Raw genomic sequence first — 16,516 nt, 5'->3', positions numbered from 1 at the left:
TTTTGGTATTTCTGTTTGTCCTGCCTGAAACTGGAAGATCCCAGAAATGGAACCTGTAAACTTAGAAACAAATAGTTCTGATTCTTTAAATATGGAAAATGTTCCAACTGAGATTTTAGATTAATTCTCTTTACTTATTTGTAGTTCACTGCATGCAGGTTCTTTCATTTCTATTTAATGCCCATGCTAGTAAGATGAATTGGTCTTCCACGTACTAACACCCTTATTTATGCTCTAACTCTAAAGCTAAACTCTCAATCTCTTGACAGGCTACTGCACTGGCTGGGGAGACCCACATTATGTGACCTTTGATGGACAGTACTATAGTTACCAAGGGAATTGCACATACGTCCTGGTGGAAGAAATTCACAAAAAGATTGACAACTTTGGGGTCTACATTGACAACTATCACTGTGATGCACGGGAGACAGTGTCCTGCCCACGCACGCTCATTGTGAAATACGAGACCCAGGAAGTGCACGTAAAGACTCTGAAAATGTTTCCTTTCATAATACAGGTATTGAAAAGTGACTAATAAACCTACATGTATTTGCTCAGATTAATATTGATATTACCTGCCCTCAGTTAATCAGATTCAAACCTGTATAAGCTGTATAATTCAGACCTGATCACATTGGCCACAATGTTAGGAAAATAGAATAATTGTTCTGTGGGTTGCTTTAATGGAGTTTTATAGGAACACTTCTTCCTCTGCATATTGAAAGAAATCCTCCCCCTTTTGAGACTCAGATCTTTACAATCCCTTCCCCCATCAAAATATGGCATATGGAGAAATCCATTTTAGCAGACAACATAAAATGGAAAATTGTAATCTGATTTTAAAGGATTTTGATGTGGATAACACCCTAAAGGAATAATAATAATAATTAATAATAATAAATGCCAAATGGTACCCAATGAGTAAGAAACATCTCATTGTTCTTGGAAAGCAGGATTGAGAGAGTGATTGAGGGAGGGCAGTAAATCATATTAAGGTTTGATCAAGAGATTACATTTGAATTAGAGATGGGAATCAGAGTGGTAGACCAAAATATTTTTAAAATATATTCTCATCTGGCAAATGGCTTTGCTGATAGTATTCACACCTCATGATGGGTGAAAATGCTTCCTTTTTATATACTTCAAGTGAAAAGCCGTCATCAGTTTAGTTCCAAGGATTGGGATGTGGTATGTTTTATAACCTGTCTACTCCAAAATATGTTGGAAGTACAGGTTGAATCTCTCTAGTCTGGCAATCTCTGGTCCTGCAACATCCATGATCCAGCATGATTTTAGTTAACCGGATATCTACTTATCATGAGTGTGGCCAAACCTCCCATAAAGTTTGTTGACAGCCACCAGTCCTGGCTCTCAGTGTTCTGTGCTGCTATTTAGCTCTGATTTACCCCCAAATATCTTCTAAGAGCCCAAGAAACAGTGGAAGTGTTGGTAATGCTACTAGACAATATTGACCTAATGTGGTTTGGAAAATTCTCTGGTTCGGCACCTGAGGATGCTGGACTAGTGAGGTTAAATCTGTACTTGCTTTTAGAATTCTTCATCTTCTTATTTTTCATCATCAGCTCTTTGCTGGCTTTTGGAATATTAAGGCGGACAATTGTAAAGGTGACACTACATGTAGAATGTTGCAAGACAACAACAGTATGGTTACATTCCCCATTGGCTCCTGAGACAGAGCAAAACTTATCAGTACTAGATGAGCATAAGAGGAATGTACTAGGCCAGCAGTTGTCACACTTATTTGATTGGGCCCAGCTTCTTTGTATAGACAGTCATTTATGTGCCCTCCCACCAAGTACATACATGGCCACCCAGGCAGCGCTACACCAGCACAGGGTAGCAGTGGTATGCGTCAATATCACTTTGCACATCAGTGCAGAAATAAGGCAGGCAACGTGACAAATGATTGTGTTAGTACTTTTCTGTGCTATAGCTTTGGCGGTGCTATGGCTGCCATTCCAGGGCTGAGCATCTGAGCCCCACTGCCTCTCTGTAAGAGATGCGGGAGGAGCCTGAGCATGGGTTGCCTCCCAGGGAGCCTAGATGGTGGGACTCCAGCTGTTCCCTTTATACCTGCCTCCCGGGTGTGCATGCCCCTTCTGCTCAAGCTCCAGCATCCTGCGGTTGATGGTCCAAGGTCTTATAAAAACTAACCAAAGACTCCCTCATAGCTTATCCCTCTCTTGTCATATTCTTACGCCTCTCTTGGGTGGCCCACCCTTTCATGTGAGAATTGCTGCACTCTGCCTACCACAAGGTTGTAAATAATAAGATTTTTTTCCCTCCCCCTATTTCATTCCATTTCATTATTTACATGACTGTAGATCAAAGGATTCCCTTTCTCTGGAGCAACCAGCTCTGCCATTGCATGATCTAATTGGGCAGACAGCCAATGAGAAGCCAGATGGTTACCAGGGCTGGGCTGCCATGACACTAGAGGCTAAAGGAAATGGCCTAGGTGGGGTCCACAGCTAGGGAAGGAGGGGGGGGGGGTGAACAGGGTCACCCCTGTCATATTTCAGCAGTCACTGAGCATGCTCAGCACATGGCAAGCAGCAAGCCAGTTGCCCTCACTCTACTCCCACCTCCCCCCATAGGCAGGCAGAAGCCACCTGCCTGCAGCAGCTCCCCCCGGGTTGGGAGGAAGGGGAGAAGCACAGGCAATCTGGGATATTGCCCATAGGGCATTAAGGCCTCCCAGCCTGTCTTGGGAGATGGGGGCAGCACTCCGGTGCCAGACCCACTGAAGACTAGGGAACCCTTGCACACCCTGATAAGTTGTGGATAGTGGGGCTGCAGAGGGGTTAGAGCTGGGGGGAAAGGATTGCCTTGGCATGGGGCAGTCACTCCTCCCTGGCCACCCTGCAGCAGGTCGACCCATAGAGGCTCAGAGTCAGAGTATGGCACACCTTGTCCTGAGGCCCAAATTCTGAACATGTATCCCCAGGTGGAGGTAGCCCTTTGCTGGGCCTTAGAGAGGGAGTTCAACATTCCTATCATGCAAAGAAACATACAGCACATCAGAAATAGATAGCAAGGAAGTTTAGGGTCATAAGCACATTACTTTCCTTTACATTGCATCTCCCGTGCAAGTTAACGATCAATAGATTATTTTAATGAACATAATGTAAAAGTATGTTTCTTCTCCTTTTTCTTTGCACATTAGGTAACGGTAAATGGTCAGGAAGTCGCTACCCCTTACGAAAAATATGGCATGAAAGTCGTTAAGTCAGGAGTAAATTACGTAGTGGAAATTGAGCGAATTGGGGTAAACGTAAGCTACAATGGCTTGTCTTTCTCAGTTAGATTGGCCTACAGTCTGTTTGGCAACAACACTCAAGGACAGTGTGGTAAGGATCTATTTTTCTACCTTCAGACCGAAATATAAAAGTTAAATGAAAATTCTGGCAGTAAGAGAGACTTGTTGCTGATTCATTGTGATGGATGTAAATATGATTATGTGATGGGGAAAATTGGTGTGTGAATCCTTCTTCTTCTTGTCAATTTTAGGAACTTGTAACAACAACAAAACAGATGACTGTATGCTACCTAATGGAAAGTTCCCAGGTAGCTGTGAAACCATGGCGGACTATTGGGTGGTTCATGACCCCGAAAAGCCACAGTGCACTCCATCTGTAATTCCGACACCGGGCCCTCCTCCTGTCCCAGATACCTGCAAACCATCTGCTCTCTGTGAGCTCTTTAAGGGAAGGTAAATACACCAGCAGTGGTACAGACCTATAATTTTGGAATTCCGTGGCAATCTGAAATGCAGGTTTGCTGTTGCTTCATCATTTCTTGCAGCTGTGTCTGCTCCTTCCCTATCTTCTGTTCTTTCTAGCCTCCCTCCTATTTTGCTTTCATCTTTGCAACTTCCTCACTGCCATTCAGGCTTCTTACTGATTCTTTGGCCCTCTCATACACTTCTGGGCTTCCTTGGCCTTCTTCAGCCCTTTCCACTTGGCTCTTCTACTGTGCTGTCTCAGCAGCCGATATGGATCCCCTGACAAGCCAAAGGGAGCTCGTGCTTAAGTTTCACAATGTGGCTTCAAAGACGGGACATTTCAAACCAAGTTTTATTGACAACTCTAATTCATGGCGATACTAGATTCCTCCAGCCACTAGGGGGATGCAGTATTTTGGAGCGAGAGATAGTATAAAGATTAAGGTCTCAGTGTATTGGAAGGTTGTACTCCAGTGAAATGCTGCTCTGTCATGGATGAGTCCTTTTCAGTGGTCCCAGTACAACCCCTTGCTAAAATATGCCATCCAGCACCTTGAACTAAGCATAGTAACTAATTACATGTTTCTGCTTCTAGTGTGTTTGAAAAGTGCCATAGCCTTGTCGACTACCATAACTACTACCGTGCCTGCATTTACGACAGCTGTTTTGTTCCAAACTCCCAACTCGAGTGTGCTAGTTTGCAAATTTACGCTACCATCTGTGCTGACCAGGGTGTCTGTGTTGACTGGAGAGGCTATACCCATGGCACCTGCGGTAAGTAGAGACATTTTTCTGTCATTTCACTTAAATAATTTGTCTGCTTCAATTCCCCTGTGTTAATGTGTTATTTGGTTTCCCCCAGTCCATAATGACTGTAATAAACTTCAAAAGCTATGCTGAAATAATTTTTCTGCCTAGATTTCAAAGGGGAGAAAACAGATGATCCTATAAAAACATATATTATGTTTCTTGTGCCCAAAAAGCTCTAAATCCATTTGTGGAAATGCCTGAGCATACACCACAGGGGTGCCTACATATTTAATGGGAAACAAACTTGGTTTTGCTGGTGCTTTGGTTTTGCTTTGAAAATTTGGCCCTAAGAAACCCTAACCATCCAAAGTGTTTGTATTCAAAAAGCAAATCCTGCCCTTAAGTTGGCACAGCAAAATGGCATGTTGCTTTGTATATGTTGCTTTATGTAAAATCGCTGATGACCTGCAGATCCTGCGATACCTTTCATAAATGGCTTTTTCCCTTAAGTCTGAGTTTCTTAGAATTTAAGGTTCTCAGTCAGATCTTCATTCTTACTGAATGAGTCTGACATTTTAAAATCTATTTGTTTCCAATGTGCTTTTGAAGATTGGCAAAAGTATAAACGTTTTGGGTTGCTTCTGATGGTCTTGCTGAAATATTTTTCTCTGTATCTCTTCCATTCAAGCTCTTAAATGCCCATCACATAGAGTATACAAAGCCTGTGGTCCTATTGAAGAGGTGACCTGCAAGTCAAGGTAAATAGCTACTTTCCTGCCAGTCATGTCCAATGCATCTAGCCATGGATAGATAGTCCACAGAGAAAAGAGGAGCTTCTACATTTTACAATCTTGGTCTGCGTCTAGACTGGCATGAATTTGCGCAAAAGCAAATGCTTTTGCGCAAAATCTTGCCACCTGCCTACACTGGCCACTTGTATTTGCGCAAGAACACTGACTTTGTAATGTACAAAATCAGTGGTTCTTGCGCAAATACTCCGATGCTCCCGCTCAGGGATAAGCCCTTTTGTGCAAGTATTCTTGCTCAAGAGGGCCAATGTAGTTAGCCATGTTTATTTCTTGCGCAAGGAAGCCCGATGGCTAAAATGGCCATCGGAGCTTTCTTGCGCAAGAGAGCGTCCACACTGGGCACGGATGCTTTTGCACAAAAGCAAATCTTTTGTGCAAAGGCACATCCCAGTGTGGACACTCTCTTGCGCAAATACTTTTAATAGAAAAACTTTTCTGTTAAAAGTATTTGCACAAATTCTTGCCAATCTCGACGCAGCCTTGATGTAAAATAGAAATCTGAGAAATCTGCAAAACAGCCTCTAACCTGGTTATCATTGTATTTGCCCTGGGATCTTGTTTCTGCACAACCCATACAGCTGAATCAAATACTGTATAGTGAAATAAACTAAGATTAGAATCAAAATAATTTACAATCTGTAAACTTTACATCTACAAATTTTTCCCTGATCTTTTTTGGGTTCAATATATTTGGTCCACCTTCCACTGTGTGTCTGTAATTAATTATAAATGCTGATAGTTTGTTTGTTTGTTTTCTATAGCCAAGTTGCAGTTAACCACACCAATCACATGGAAGGTTGCTTCTGTCCTGATGGAACAAAGCCTTATGGTGGAGGTGTGGATGTCTGTGTAAAAACCTGCGGTAGGTTGTGTTACCATGTTTAAATGCAGGTGTATTTCCTTTTTGTTGTGACCAGGTCATGAATACAATATAATTCTGAAGCTGGTTATCTGCCATGATATCAATTATAAGGAGATTTATTTTTTCTCTGTTTACAGGGTGTGTCGGACCAGATAATGAACCTAGAGAGGTATGTTACACATTTCCCTTTTTTGGGGGGAAAGGGAATTACATATTTTGTGTCTCCTCCCAACTAGCCCTGTTTTGTATAGACTCCCAGGTTTTCATCCATACACATATTTAGTAGATGAGTGGAATTTTGAAAACCCTTGATTTTATATTTATTGTGGTTTGACTTACACATTAGTGGTAAAACTTGCCGTTAGATAGTTCTTGATAATCAGTCTCCAGACTACAAAATAGTTAATTTATAATTTCACTCTGTTCCCTCCTAACACATACACACGTATCCATGCTTACACTTAACAGATTTATGTTGTTTTTATTTACAAACTATTCAGTCAGTTGCTTTCTTCTCTTTTATTAATGACAGTTTGGGGAACGTTTTGAGTTTGATTGTAAGAACTGCATTTGCCTGGAGGGTGGAAGTGGCATTAAATGTGAGCCCCTCATATGTGAAGAGAAAGAGGATAAAACAAACTGCAAGAATGAAGGCTTTTACGAGGTGACTGAAGTCAATCCTGACAACATCTGCTGCAACAGAACTTTCTGCAGTAAGTTCCCCTTTTGCTTCATTTACAGCACACCAATGCCCCGCCAACATTCTTTTGCAATAACAGTTGCATTATTCATTTGTGCTAATTTAATTGAGAATATTTGGTGAGCCCCAGGACTGCTAAATGCCTAGACTGAGCCCTGTAAGTGGCATATTGTTCTCCGTAGCAGTTATTTTACATTTCTCTTGGCTTTTTCACTTTGCAGGATGCGATGTGGCCCTTTGCACAACCATTCCTCCTAAATGTAAACTGGGTTATCAACTTGAATCGAGCATTCCAAATGGCATGTGCTGTCCTGTGTATAAATGCGGTAAGTCGTTTTTAAACATATAACAGTATTGCATTTCCCGCGAGCGTTAAGGCTGGTAGGATATGCTTCTCTTTAGGAGGGGGAAACAAAACCAAGCTTAGATTCTAGGTTGCAACCATGCTTCGTCCCTAGAAGTAGTTGAGAAAATGGTGTAAGGTGGATGAGGTATCACTCATCCTTGTCACGTTAAATATTTCTGGTTATACACCTATGCGAGAATAATGTGATTTTTGACCAGAACTTCAGTCCTCTTACAAACTTTAGGGTATGTCTAGACTACATGGCTCCATTGACGGAACCATGTAGATGAGTTTACTAGACATAGCAAAATGAAGCGACGATTTAAATAATCTCCACTTCATTTACATCAAAATGGCCACCGCGCTGTGCCAACAATCAGCTGATGGGCACAGCGGGGCAGTCTAGATGCACCGTGGTCGACAAGGGAAGCCTTTGTCGACTGCTCCGGTATGCCTTGTGAAACCGGAGCGGCCGACAAACCAGAAAGGCAGATGAATCAACCATTTCCAGTAAACATAGCAGGAACCGGTTTGTAATTGCCCAGTGAGCAACCTGAGATGTAAAATCTGGACTATTGATATTCAAACCAGATAGCTTTCCTTTTTTATAAGTGCAAATTGTACATTGCAACGTTTGTGTCCGTGTATGGCACAATTGACATTGCAAAAATTGAATCTGGGTTACCCTTTTGAACATTGGTGTTGTGCTTAAAAGAAATTTGCATGATTGGTATTATAAAATCTGGCAAGTTCCTTGCATGTATAACCACACTGCCTCTGCTTCGTTTCACAGTCCACAAGAAGGTTTGTGTGCATGACAATGCGGAGTACTTGGTAAGTTTCCATTTCTTCATTCAAAGGACTTTTAGATGAAACATTTGTGTCAAGAGCACCCTTTTACTGATGTATTTTGAGGAAGTTTGCATTTGGTACAATACACCTTTAAAGCACCCCCCCCCCCCCCCACACACACACAAATTGTCATCAGGGATGAATGTGTTACACTGAGCTAAACACTTTTCAGAGAAAGTCTCTCATGAGTATTTGAAGCAGTGGTTCTAATCAGCTAGACTGTGGATGTAAAGATTTGAGTTTACTATTCAATGTGCGTACCCCTAGAAAGTCAGTGTACCTTTCACACTAGCACTTTGCTTCTCTATGTTAAGGCCTTGCTGTCACAAATGGAAAGAAATGAGCAAGGGCCACATTTCAACCCCCTATAATTCTGCTGGCTCTGTTTTATTTATTAATACATGCAAGTACTAAGTTATTCCGTTCATATGCATAAGATGAACATTTGTCCTCTAAGAATCCATGATGTGTTTCCTTAGAAGTTGTTTGTTTATGGAGAGGGGGGAAGTATTGGATATTAGAAATATGTCTCCAGGCACATCGTGCCCTGCTAATACCAGAACTCTGTTTTTTTTTAAATCCAGCCTGGTTCTCCAGTCCTTGGTGATAAGTGTGAGACTTGCTTGTGCACTGAGAATGTGAACAGTACTGGTCAGAATATCGTCACATGTCATCACATTCCTTGCGATACAAGATGCCCACAAGTAAGTCATGAAAATCTCTTTGTCCCATTTCCTTGCAAAGTAGCTGTGAGTGAGAGAGGGGTATTCGAAGCAAAGGAGAGGAAGGCAGGAGGTCCTAGGTGCTAATTCCAGCTCTGATGCTGAATCTTCTTGGGCAATCCATTTTCTTCATTTTCAGGATGATGATAATAATGCTTATGAGCATCTTAGTCACAGTGTGATGATTAACTAATGATTTAAAAAATACTTTGTTGATAAAGTAACGTCTGACCATGGTGAAGCCTTTGTTGCCTCCATTTATTGTCTGCTTTCATTATCCCTTTTCTCTTCACCTGATGATCTCCATCTATTACAAAAAGCAACAGATTTAGATTATCCTTAAAACCATTAAAACCTTAAAATCGTTAAAAACAGTGCTTCAATTTAGCTGGGTTTTTACAGATATCCTTAATCTGGTCCTCACATTATTACATTTGCATGTGTTTCTCAAGGACACTTTTGACCTAGTGCTTTGTTTTTAATTCCTAGGGATATGAACTTAAAGATATGAACGGAGAATGTTGTCCAAAATGTGTGCAGACGAAATGTATTGTCAAAAAGAGTGACGGCATTTCCCTCATCTTAAGTGTAAGTATGCTGCAGTTATTAGGAGTCTACCAACCTTGTAGCATTCCTATTGTGTTCCTCAAAGTTTTCACTGGGAGAAAAGACAGAGAAGTTAACGGTGGAGGGCAGAGCAGAGTCAGAGCTTACGTTCGAATGTGCATTGGCAAGTTCAGTTACTCATTTAAAAGAAAGTTATGTGAATTTCTCTGATCTGGGTTCTGAAAGATGGGGTTGGAGAGCTTATGAGATCAGATTTTCTCACAAGGTTTTTTCTGGTATCTGAAAACTATGAGAAGAGTCTTTCTTGCAGTTTTCTGACCAAGAAGTAGAAAGGTGACAGAAGAGCTTGAACATGATTCGACTGTGTTGCTCGTTTTGAGTAAAGGGCTGTTCTTATTTAGTATCCCAAATCAGAATCTCACCCTGTTATTTTTCCTTGACTTGGGATCTATTCGTTTCACACAGGGATTTTTCTTTCCCAATGGAAATTCCAAAGATCCCCTTCACCCATGGGGCCCCATAATATAGTCACTAGCCAAGACAGATATTTGTCTAGTATATTCATGCTGAGAAATGAGGAGTGTCTATAAAGAAGATAGGAAGATTTCTGTCTGAACCCATTCTGAATGTTTCTGCGTATGCGACATTTCCTTTTTGTATACAGCCTGGGGAAATGCAAACTGATCCAAAGAAAAACTGCACCGTGTATAGCTGTGTGCTGATCAAAGGTCAGTTCATCTCCTCCACCTCAGAGATTACCTGCCCAGCGTTCAGTGAGGAGAACTGTAAACCTGTAAGTACATTTGGGACATTCACCCTCTTCCTGTTTGACAATGCATTTTAGTTTGATCCAGCCCTCTTATAAACAAAAGACTCTACTTTGATTGAAACTTTCTAAACTGGGACTCTCTGGTCTGGCAAATCTGTGGTCAGGAATGGATGTTGCAGGACCAAAGAGTCCCAATGGAGGGTGAGTAGTAGGGAGCCCAGTGAGGCTGGCAGCTCAGTGAGCTGCCAGTGGGGCTGCCAGCACATTGCAATGGAGTGCACAGAGCCACGGCAGTGACAGCTGCCCTGTGCAGCTGGCAGGGCAGTGGGGCCAGTACCAGTGGAGAGCCAGCTGGAAGGCCAGCAGGCTGGGTCAGAGCTGAAGGGCCCAGTGGCAAAGGGGCCAGAGATGACCTCCTCTGGTCCAGCAATATCCTAAATCTGGGTGCTGAGGGTTCCGGACCAGGGAGATCCAACCTGTGTTGGACAGAGGAGCAGCTTTAACTGTTATTATTGGGGCTCAAATTCAGATGGTGCTGTCTGCAGTGGAGCGCTAGCACATATCTTCTAACTGTGAGGTGTGCTCTGATGTGTCTCATGGGGATCTTCAGAGCTCCAACTGGGGAGGACATGGAAGGGTTCTGGGAAATAGTAGGAAATAGTATCTAGGAATTTAAGACCTGGTTATTCTATTTTTTTTGTTTGCACTAATTTCTTGAAACATTCTTCCATCAAAGAAAAGGAATGTATGGTGCATATACTACCTATTTATTGATGGGTCCTGAGTATTATAGTAAGACATTAGTATCCCATAGCTTAAAAACTGACCAGTAGTGAACTATGATGTTCTAACACACCGTAATCTGCAGGATCATCTTTGTATGAGGCAGCATATTTTCATGAGTGTCCTGTGGACACAATAGTTTCAATAAATAATTGATATACCACATACTTATTTTCTACTGAAAGAATGAGAAAATACTGTGGTTCTGTCAGATAAAAAAGCGTGGAATTCCATGGCAAACAGTAATTTGGAAGTGACAACCTTTGTATGCCACAAGCTTTTCCTTCAAAGAATTACATAGTGCAAGAGAATCCATTTTGGAATTTACAGATCTTAAAGTCAAAAAAGAATTATCATGGTCATCTATTGTCACCGCTTGTATAATACAGGCCACACAATTACAACCAGTAATTTATGCTATAGAACAAATTATTTTCCTCGATTGTGCATGTAAATAATAAAATTTCAAAATATAGAAAATATATTTTTCTGATTTGTTTTCAGGGCACTATTACACTGTTGCCGAATGGTTGCTGTAAAACATGTGAGTACCGTTACCCAGTGTTCATATATTAATTAAAAATAAAATGGATTTTTTAAAAAGGAACTGATTTTTTCCTCTCTAAAAGTTATTGCTAAACTACATTAATTTAATCAGATGGAAGTACACTCCTACTAGTTGTTTTGTGGAGCACATAAAGCATGCCCAGAAGAAAGTTAGACACTGGGGCCACGTTATACTTACTGTGCTGGTGATCGATCATCTGGCATTTGATTAAGAGGGGGCTAGGTAAGACCCGCTAAATTGAACACTGATAGTGGTTCCTGGCAGATCGAGTGTAGGCATGACTTGACTGAGTATATGGCCACACAGCACAGTTTGGTTATTAATCAATCAACATAGCTGCAGAGGGGGCTTTGCAGCAGAAGTGCCTTTTGGGAAAGGAAAGGCAGGTGGATGAAAGGGCCTAACTCACTGGGATTGGAAGACATGGAGATAATGTAGCTCACCTACTGTATTTTTATGTCTGTGTTTTTCTTTTCAGTTTTCCTTCTGATTTGTTGTGTTCAGTGCCTAAAGCAGTGAAGTATATAGATAAAAATATCAGTTTTATTTTTGGCGCAGAGTTTGAAACATTGCCTTACAAGCTGCTATATTAAAAGTCCATTCAGCAGCTTATTTAAAACATCTCTAACTGGCTACTATATGTGGCTTGGTAAAACCCTTTAGTCCTGATTTGGCACTAGTAACATTGATAGCACCTAATAGTTTTGATTTAATAAGCCTTTGCTTTTCCCTGCACGGGCCCCCAAACACTCTCACACAATCTGAGTAATACAAGATACATGAGCCATTTTCTTTCTTCCTCATTTGTTTCATTTCTTCTGTTATTCAGCGGCTCCAATAAGAGACATGTTCAAGAGATGGTTTGTTCTCCAGACTAACATTGAAAGGCAAGCGTTAAAATGCTTGACCTTTCTGACAACTTTTCTGTTTGAACTGCAGTTATTTCAGTATTTTAGTGACAGATGGCAGAACAAGGAGCAATGGTCTCAAGTTGTGGTGGGAGAGGTCCAAGTTGGATATTAGGAAAAACTATTTCACTAGCAGGGTAGTGAAGCACTGGAATGGGTTATCTGGGGAGGAGTTTCCATCCCTAGAGGTGTTTAAGTCTCGGCTTGACAAAGCCCTGGCCGGATTGATTTAGTTGTGATTGGTCCTGCCTAGAGCAGGGGGCTGGACTTGATGACCTTCTGAGGTCTCTTCCAGCTCTATGGTTCTATGATTCTATGATTCACATCCTGTGATGAAGCAACATGATGCTTTTGCAGCCATCTGATTGAAGGGCATTATCTCTTTTTTTCCTCATAGGCATACCCCAGGACACTCCATTGCCATGTTCTGTCACCAAAAACCTGGAATATATCATCCACAATGGCTGCCGCTCTGTGGAGAAGGTCGTTCTGACTCACTGTGAAGGATCATGCGGAACTCTCTCAATGTAAGTAAAGTGAATCAGTCAAGGAGATACTGAATTGAATTGACATATAGACTGCTTCCATGAAAGGGGCAATACATAGCCTGGTTGAAGAGTCAGTAGCTGAAGAGCTAGAACTGGTCAACTCCAAGTCTCACAAGCACTGACGTTTGTAACTGGTTTGGGGATACTGGCCAAAGGGCTGATTCACGTTCGTAATGAAGTCCATAGAAAAGGGACAAGTGACTCTTCATTTTGCTTCCAAATAGCTGTGTAGATTCCTTCTTGCCTACACTGTGAGAGCCGGATCACTTGCCATTTGCGTTAGAGCAGCACAGAGTCAATTCCTGATGTAGGCAATACGTTAACAATAGCCACATCGGAACGTCATGAGCAGAGATGCTACTTTCCAAAGATGAATGTATAAAGGACTGGAGGGAAAAACGAGAGACTCTTTTATAAGAGGGAGACACTTGTGTGGTAAAGAAGTGAAAAAATGTGTGCTAAAGGGCTTTTCATAATTGTGGAGATAATGAAGTTAGTATTGCTCTGAAATGAGAGAACTTTGAAGAAACCAGCGGTTAAGAGTATAACCCTAATTTCCCACTGAAACGATCTTTTGCAGTCTACCACTGAAAACAATTACCTGGAGGAAAGCCCATTCCTTATGGGGATTATTTATTTGAATTGCTGCAGTACGACTGGCCCCAAACAGGTTCCTGTGATGAAAAGCGGGCCCCAATCAGTGTTCCCATCTGATTTTTTGTGAATGGAAAGCAACCAGAGTACATGGTTTGGGGCAGAGATTTCCAAAGCACCTAAGGAAATTGGGCACTCAGCTCCCAGTGACTTCCAATGGGAATAGGGTGCCTAATTCACTTAGGCCCCTTTCAAATTCCAGACCTTGATGACTTGTTTTTTAAAAACAGCAGGCTACATTATACTTGAACCTGGTACCTAGCATACTGCCAGCTCAGCTAAGGGAGCAGCTCCTCTAATTCATACCACTGGAGAAGCCTTGTAAACCTATTATTTCCAGTTTCTTACAGTAGCTTATCCCCTCAAATAGCATTGTGCCTCATTTCACTTTCTTTCCACCTTTACTTACAGCATAAATAAGGGGTGGGAGGGATAGCTCAGTGGTTTACACATTGGCCTGCTAAACCCAGGGATGTGAGCTCAATCCTTGAGGAAGCATCAAGGGCAAAAATCTGTCAGGGATGGTGCTTAGTCCTCCTGTGAAGGCAGGGGACTGGACTCAATGACCTTTCAAGGTTCCTTCTGGTTCAAGGAGGTAGGCATCTCCATTCATTTATTTTATAGCATAGTGTGACGGTGTTTTTTCCCATGCTCTCAAACAGATACTCAGCTGAGGCCAGTTCCATGGAGCACAAATGTTCCTGCTGCAGGGAGACAGAGACCATCAAGAAGCAAGTTCTACTGAGATGCCCCGATGGGGAAACTATAACATACAAATATCTACATGTGGACGACTGTAAATGTTTCGACACTGAGTGCACCGTACCAGGCTCCTCAGAAGAGGCCAAAAGCAGCGAACACTCAAAGGAAAATGTAGAACAGGGTGCCATCGAACGAGTCAAGCGGGCCATTCAGAGAATAATGCAGTGAAGGGCAGAAAAGTAACGACACACAGAAAAAAAAAGACAAGGAGGCTTTATGCACCAATCTCATCTTAATTCAATGCTTTGCCGTTTCCCATTTACTCCTTTGCCTCATATTCTCTGATTATTTTTAACTGAACTCTATTTATTTGTGTACAAAAGAGAAACTATTATACCAAGTCTCTTTTGTTTGGTCTTAAATTAGTTTCTTTTTCTTTCAATGATTAAAGTCATATTTCAAAAGTGAAAACTCCTTGTCTTTATTCATCTGCACACTTGAGCCTTCAGTCCTTGAAAGGGAAGGAAGATTGCTCCCGAGCCTAAGCAGTAAAGTGCCAGCTTTTCTAAGTCAACTGGATACCTATTTTTGGCTCTCTAAGTGCTCAAATCTATCGAGGTCTAGATTCTGGGTCCCAAAAGGTTACAAAGGGTAACTCTTCTGTACCACCATTATATCTGCTGCAACAAAACAATGGAAAGATCAGGTTTAATTTACTAGAAATATTTGGGTAGAGCCCTGCAGAGGCACAACATTTGTATCTGTATCCACATCTGCATCCACAAAACGGAGCTGCAGATATCTTCATTGAGGATATGGCTACACTACAGCACTAATTTGAACTAACTTAGTTCGAATTAGTTAATTCGAACTAAGCTCATTCGAATTAGCGCATCTCAACTTAAAAACTAGTTTGAATTAGCGTTTTGCTAATTCGAACTAGCATGTCCACATTGAGAGGACCCTGAACCGAAGTTAAGGCTGGCAGGAAGCAGTGCCAGCAGGGCATCAGGTTATGACTTAGAATGTGGAGCTGCCTCAGGCTAGCCAAGAGCTGTGCTTAAAGGGACCCGACCCTCATCCCGGACAGACAGTTCTCAGGGTTCCCCACTTGCTTGTCTACCTCGATGAGGGACAGCAAAGCAGTCCAGTCTTGGAGTGCCCTGAGTGCCCACACTCGGCACATCAGAGCACTCGGCCATCAGCCCGGCTGCACTTGCCGCAGGCTGCCATCTGGGGGGGGGGGGTCAATCGAGGGGCTGTCAGTTTCTAGGAGACCCTGCAGGAGAGCTTCCACCCTGAGGAGCCTGCAGAGCCACCCCAGTCCTCCCCATTGGGGGCTTGTACCCCATTCCTCCCTCATCTCCTTTCACTTACCCTCCCTAGCCCCCCATCCTGATGTACAAAATAAAGGACACGTGTGTTCAAAAATAGAAACTCTCTTTATTTAACAAAACTGTGTGTGTGGGGGGGGGGGAGTGGGAAAAGGAGGTGGGAGAAGGGAAGAGAGAGGGTTGGAGAGCGGATTGGGAAACCTGGAAGGAGGGAGCATGAAGAGGGAAGCTAGGGAAAGAAGGAGTAGGAGAAGTATAAAACTATGGTATGCCTACATCTTCAGTACTGTGTACAGATGTGATCTCCTCACCCCAGAAAAGCTATTTTGGCCTTGCAAAGGGTTCCAAAAAGGGCAACTAAAATGATCAGGGGTTTGGAACAGGTCCCATATGAAGAGAGGCTGAAGAGACTGGGACTTTTCACGTTAGAAAAGAGGAGACTGAGGGGTGATATGATAGAGGTCTATAAATGCATGAGTGATGTGGAGAGGGTGCATAAAGAAAAGTTCTTCATTAGTTCCCATAATAGAAGGACTAGAGGACACCAAATGAAATGAATGGGTAGCAGGCTTCAAACTAATAACAGAAAGTTCTTCTTCACAATGCAAATAGTCAACCTGTGGAACTCCTTGCTGCAGGAGGCTGTGAAGGCTAGAACTATAACAGTTTAAAGAGAAGTGAGATCAAGTCATGGAGGTTGGGTCCATGGAGTGGTATTAGCCAGGGGGTAGAAATGGTGTCCCTGGCCTCTGTTTGTGGAAGTCTGGAGATGGATGGCACGAGACAAATGGCTTGGTCGTTGTCTTTGGTCCATCCCTTCCAGGGTACCTGGTGTGGGTCGCTGTCGGCAGACAGGCTCCTGGTCTAGATGGACCTTTGGTCTGACCCAGTACGGCC

General features: G+C 42.4%; 1 protein-coding gene across 1 annotated transcript in view; it reads left to right on the top strand.

Moving 5' to 3' along the window:
- Positions 1–14,729, top strand: part of LOC102453848 (mucin-2-like) — a 57,912-nt gene extending 43,183 nt beyond the window's left edge. The window contains exons 31-46 of the mRNA XM_075928794.1: positions 270–517; positions 3,188–3,371; positions 3,532–3,733; positions 4,341–4,519; positions 5,184–5,253; positions 6,066–6,166; positions 6,304–6,335; positions 6,699–6,879; positions 7,088–7,192; positions 8,006–8,046; positions 8,649–8,768; positions 9,276–9,374; positions 10,018–10,146; positions 11,410–11,449; positions 12,779–12,908; positions 14,246–14,729. Coding sequence (XP_075784909.1) covers positions 270–517; positions 3,188–3,371; positions 3,532–3,733; positions 4,341–4,519; positions 5,184–5,253; positions 6,066–6,166; positions 6,304–6,335; positions 6,699–6,879; positions 7,088–7,192; positions 8,006–8,046; positions 8,649–8,768; positions 9,276–9,374; positions 10,018–10,146; positions 11,410–11,449; positions 12,779–12,908; positions 14,246–14,513 — 2,129 coding nt within the window. The 3' untranslated portion in view covers positions 14,514–14,729. The remainder of the gene's footprint in view (positions 1–269; positions 518–3,187; positions 3,372–3,531; positions 3,734–4,340; positions 4,520–5,183; positions 5,254–6,065; positions 6,167–6,303; positions 6,336–6,698; positions 6,880–7,087; positions 7,193–8,005; positions 8,047–8,648; positions 8,769–9,275; positions 9,375–10,017; positions 10,147–11,409; positions 11,450–12,778; positions 12,909–14,245) is intronic.
- The last annotated feature ends 1,787 nt before the right edge of the window (positions 14,730–16,516 follow it).

Source organism: Pelodiscus sinensis, chromosome 4, assembly GCF_049634645.1.
Source record: "Pelodiscus sinensis isolate JC-2024 chromosome 4, ASM4963464v1, whole genome shotgun sequence".
Classification (NCBI taxonomy): Eukaryota; Metazoa; Chordata; order Testudines; family Trionychidae; genus Pelodiscus; species Pelodiscus sinensis.
This window is presented reverse-complemented; position numbering and strand designations above follow the sequence as displayed.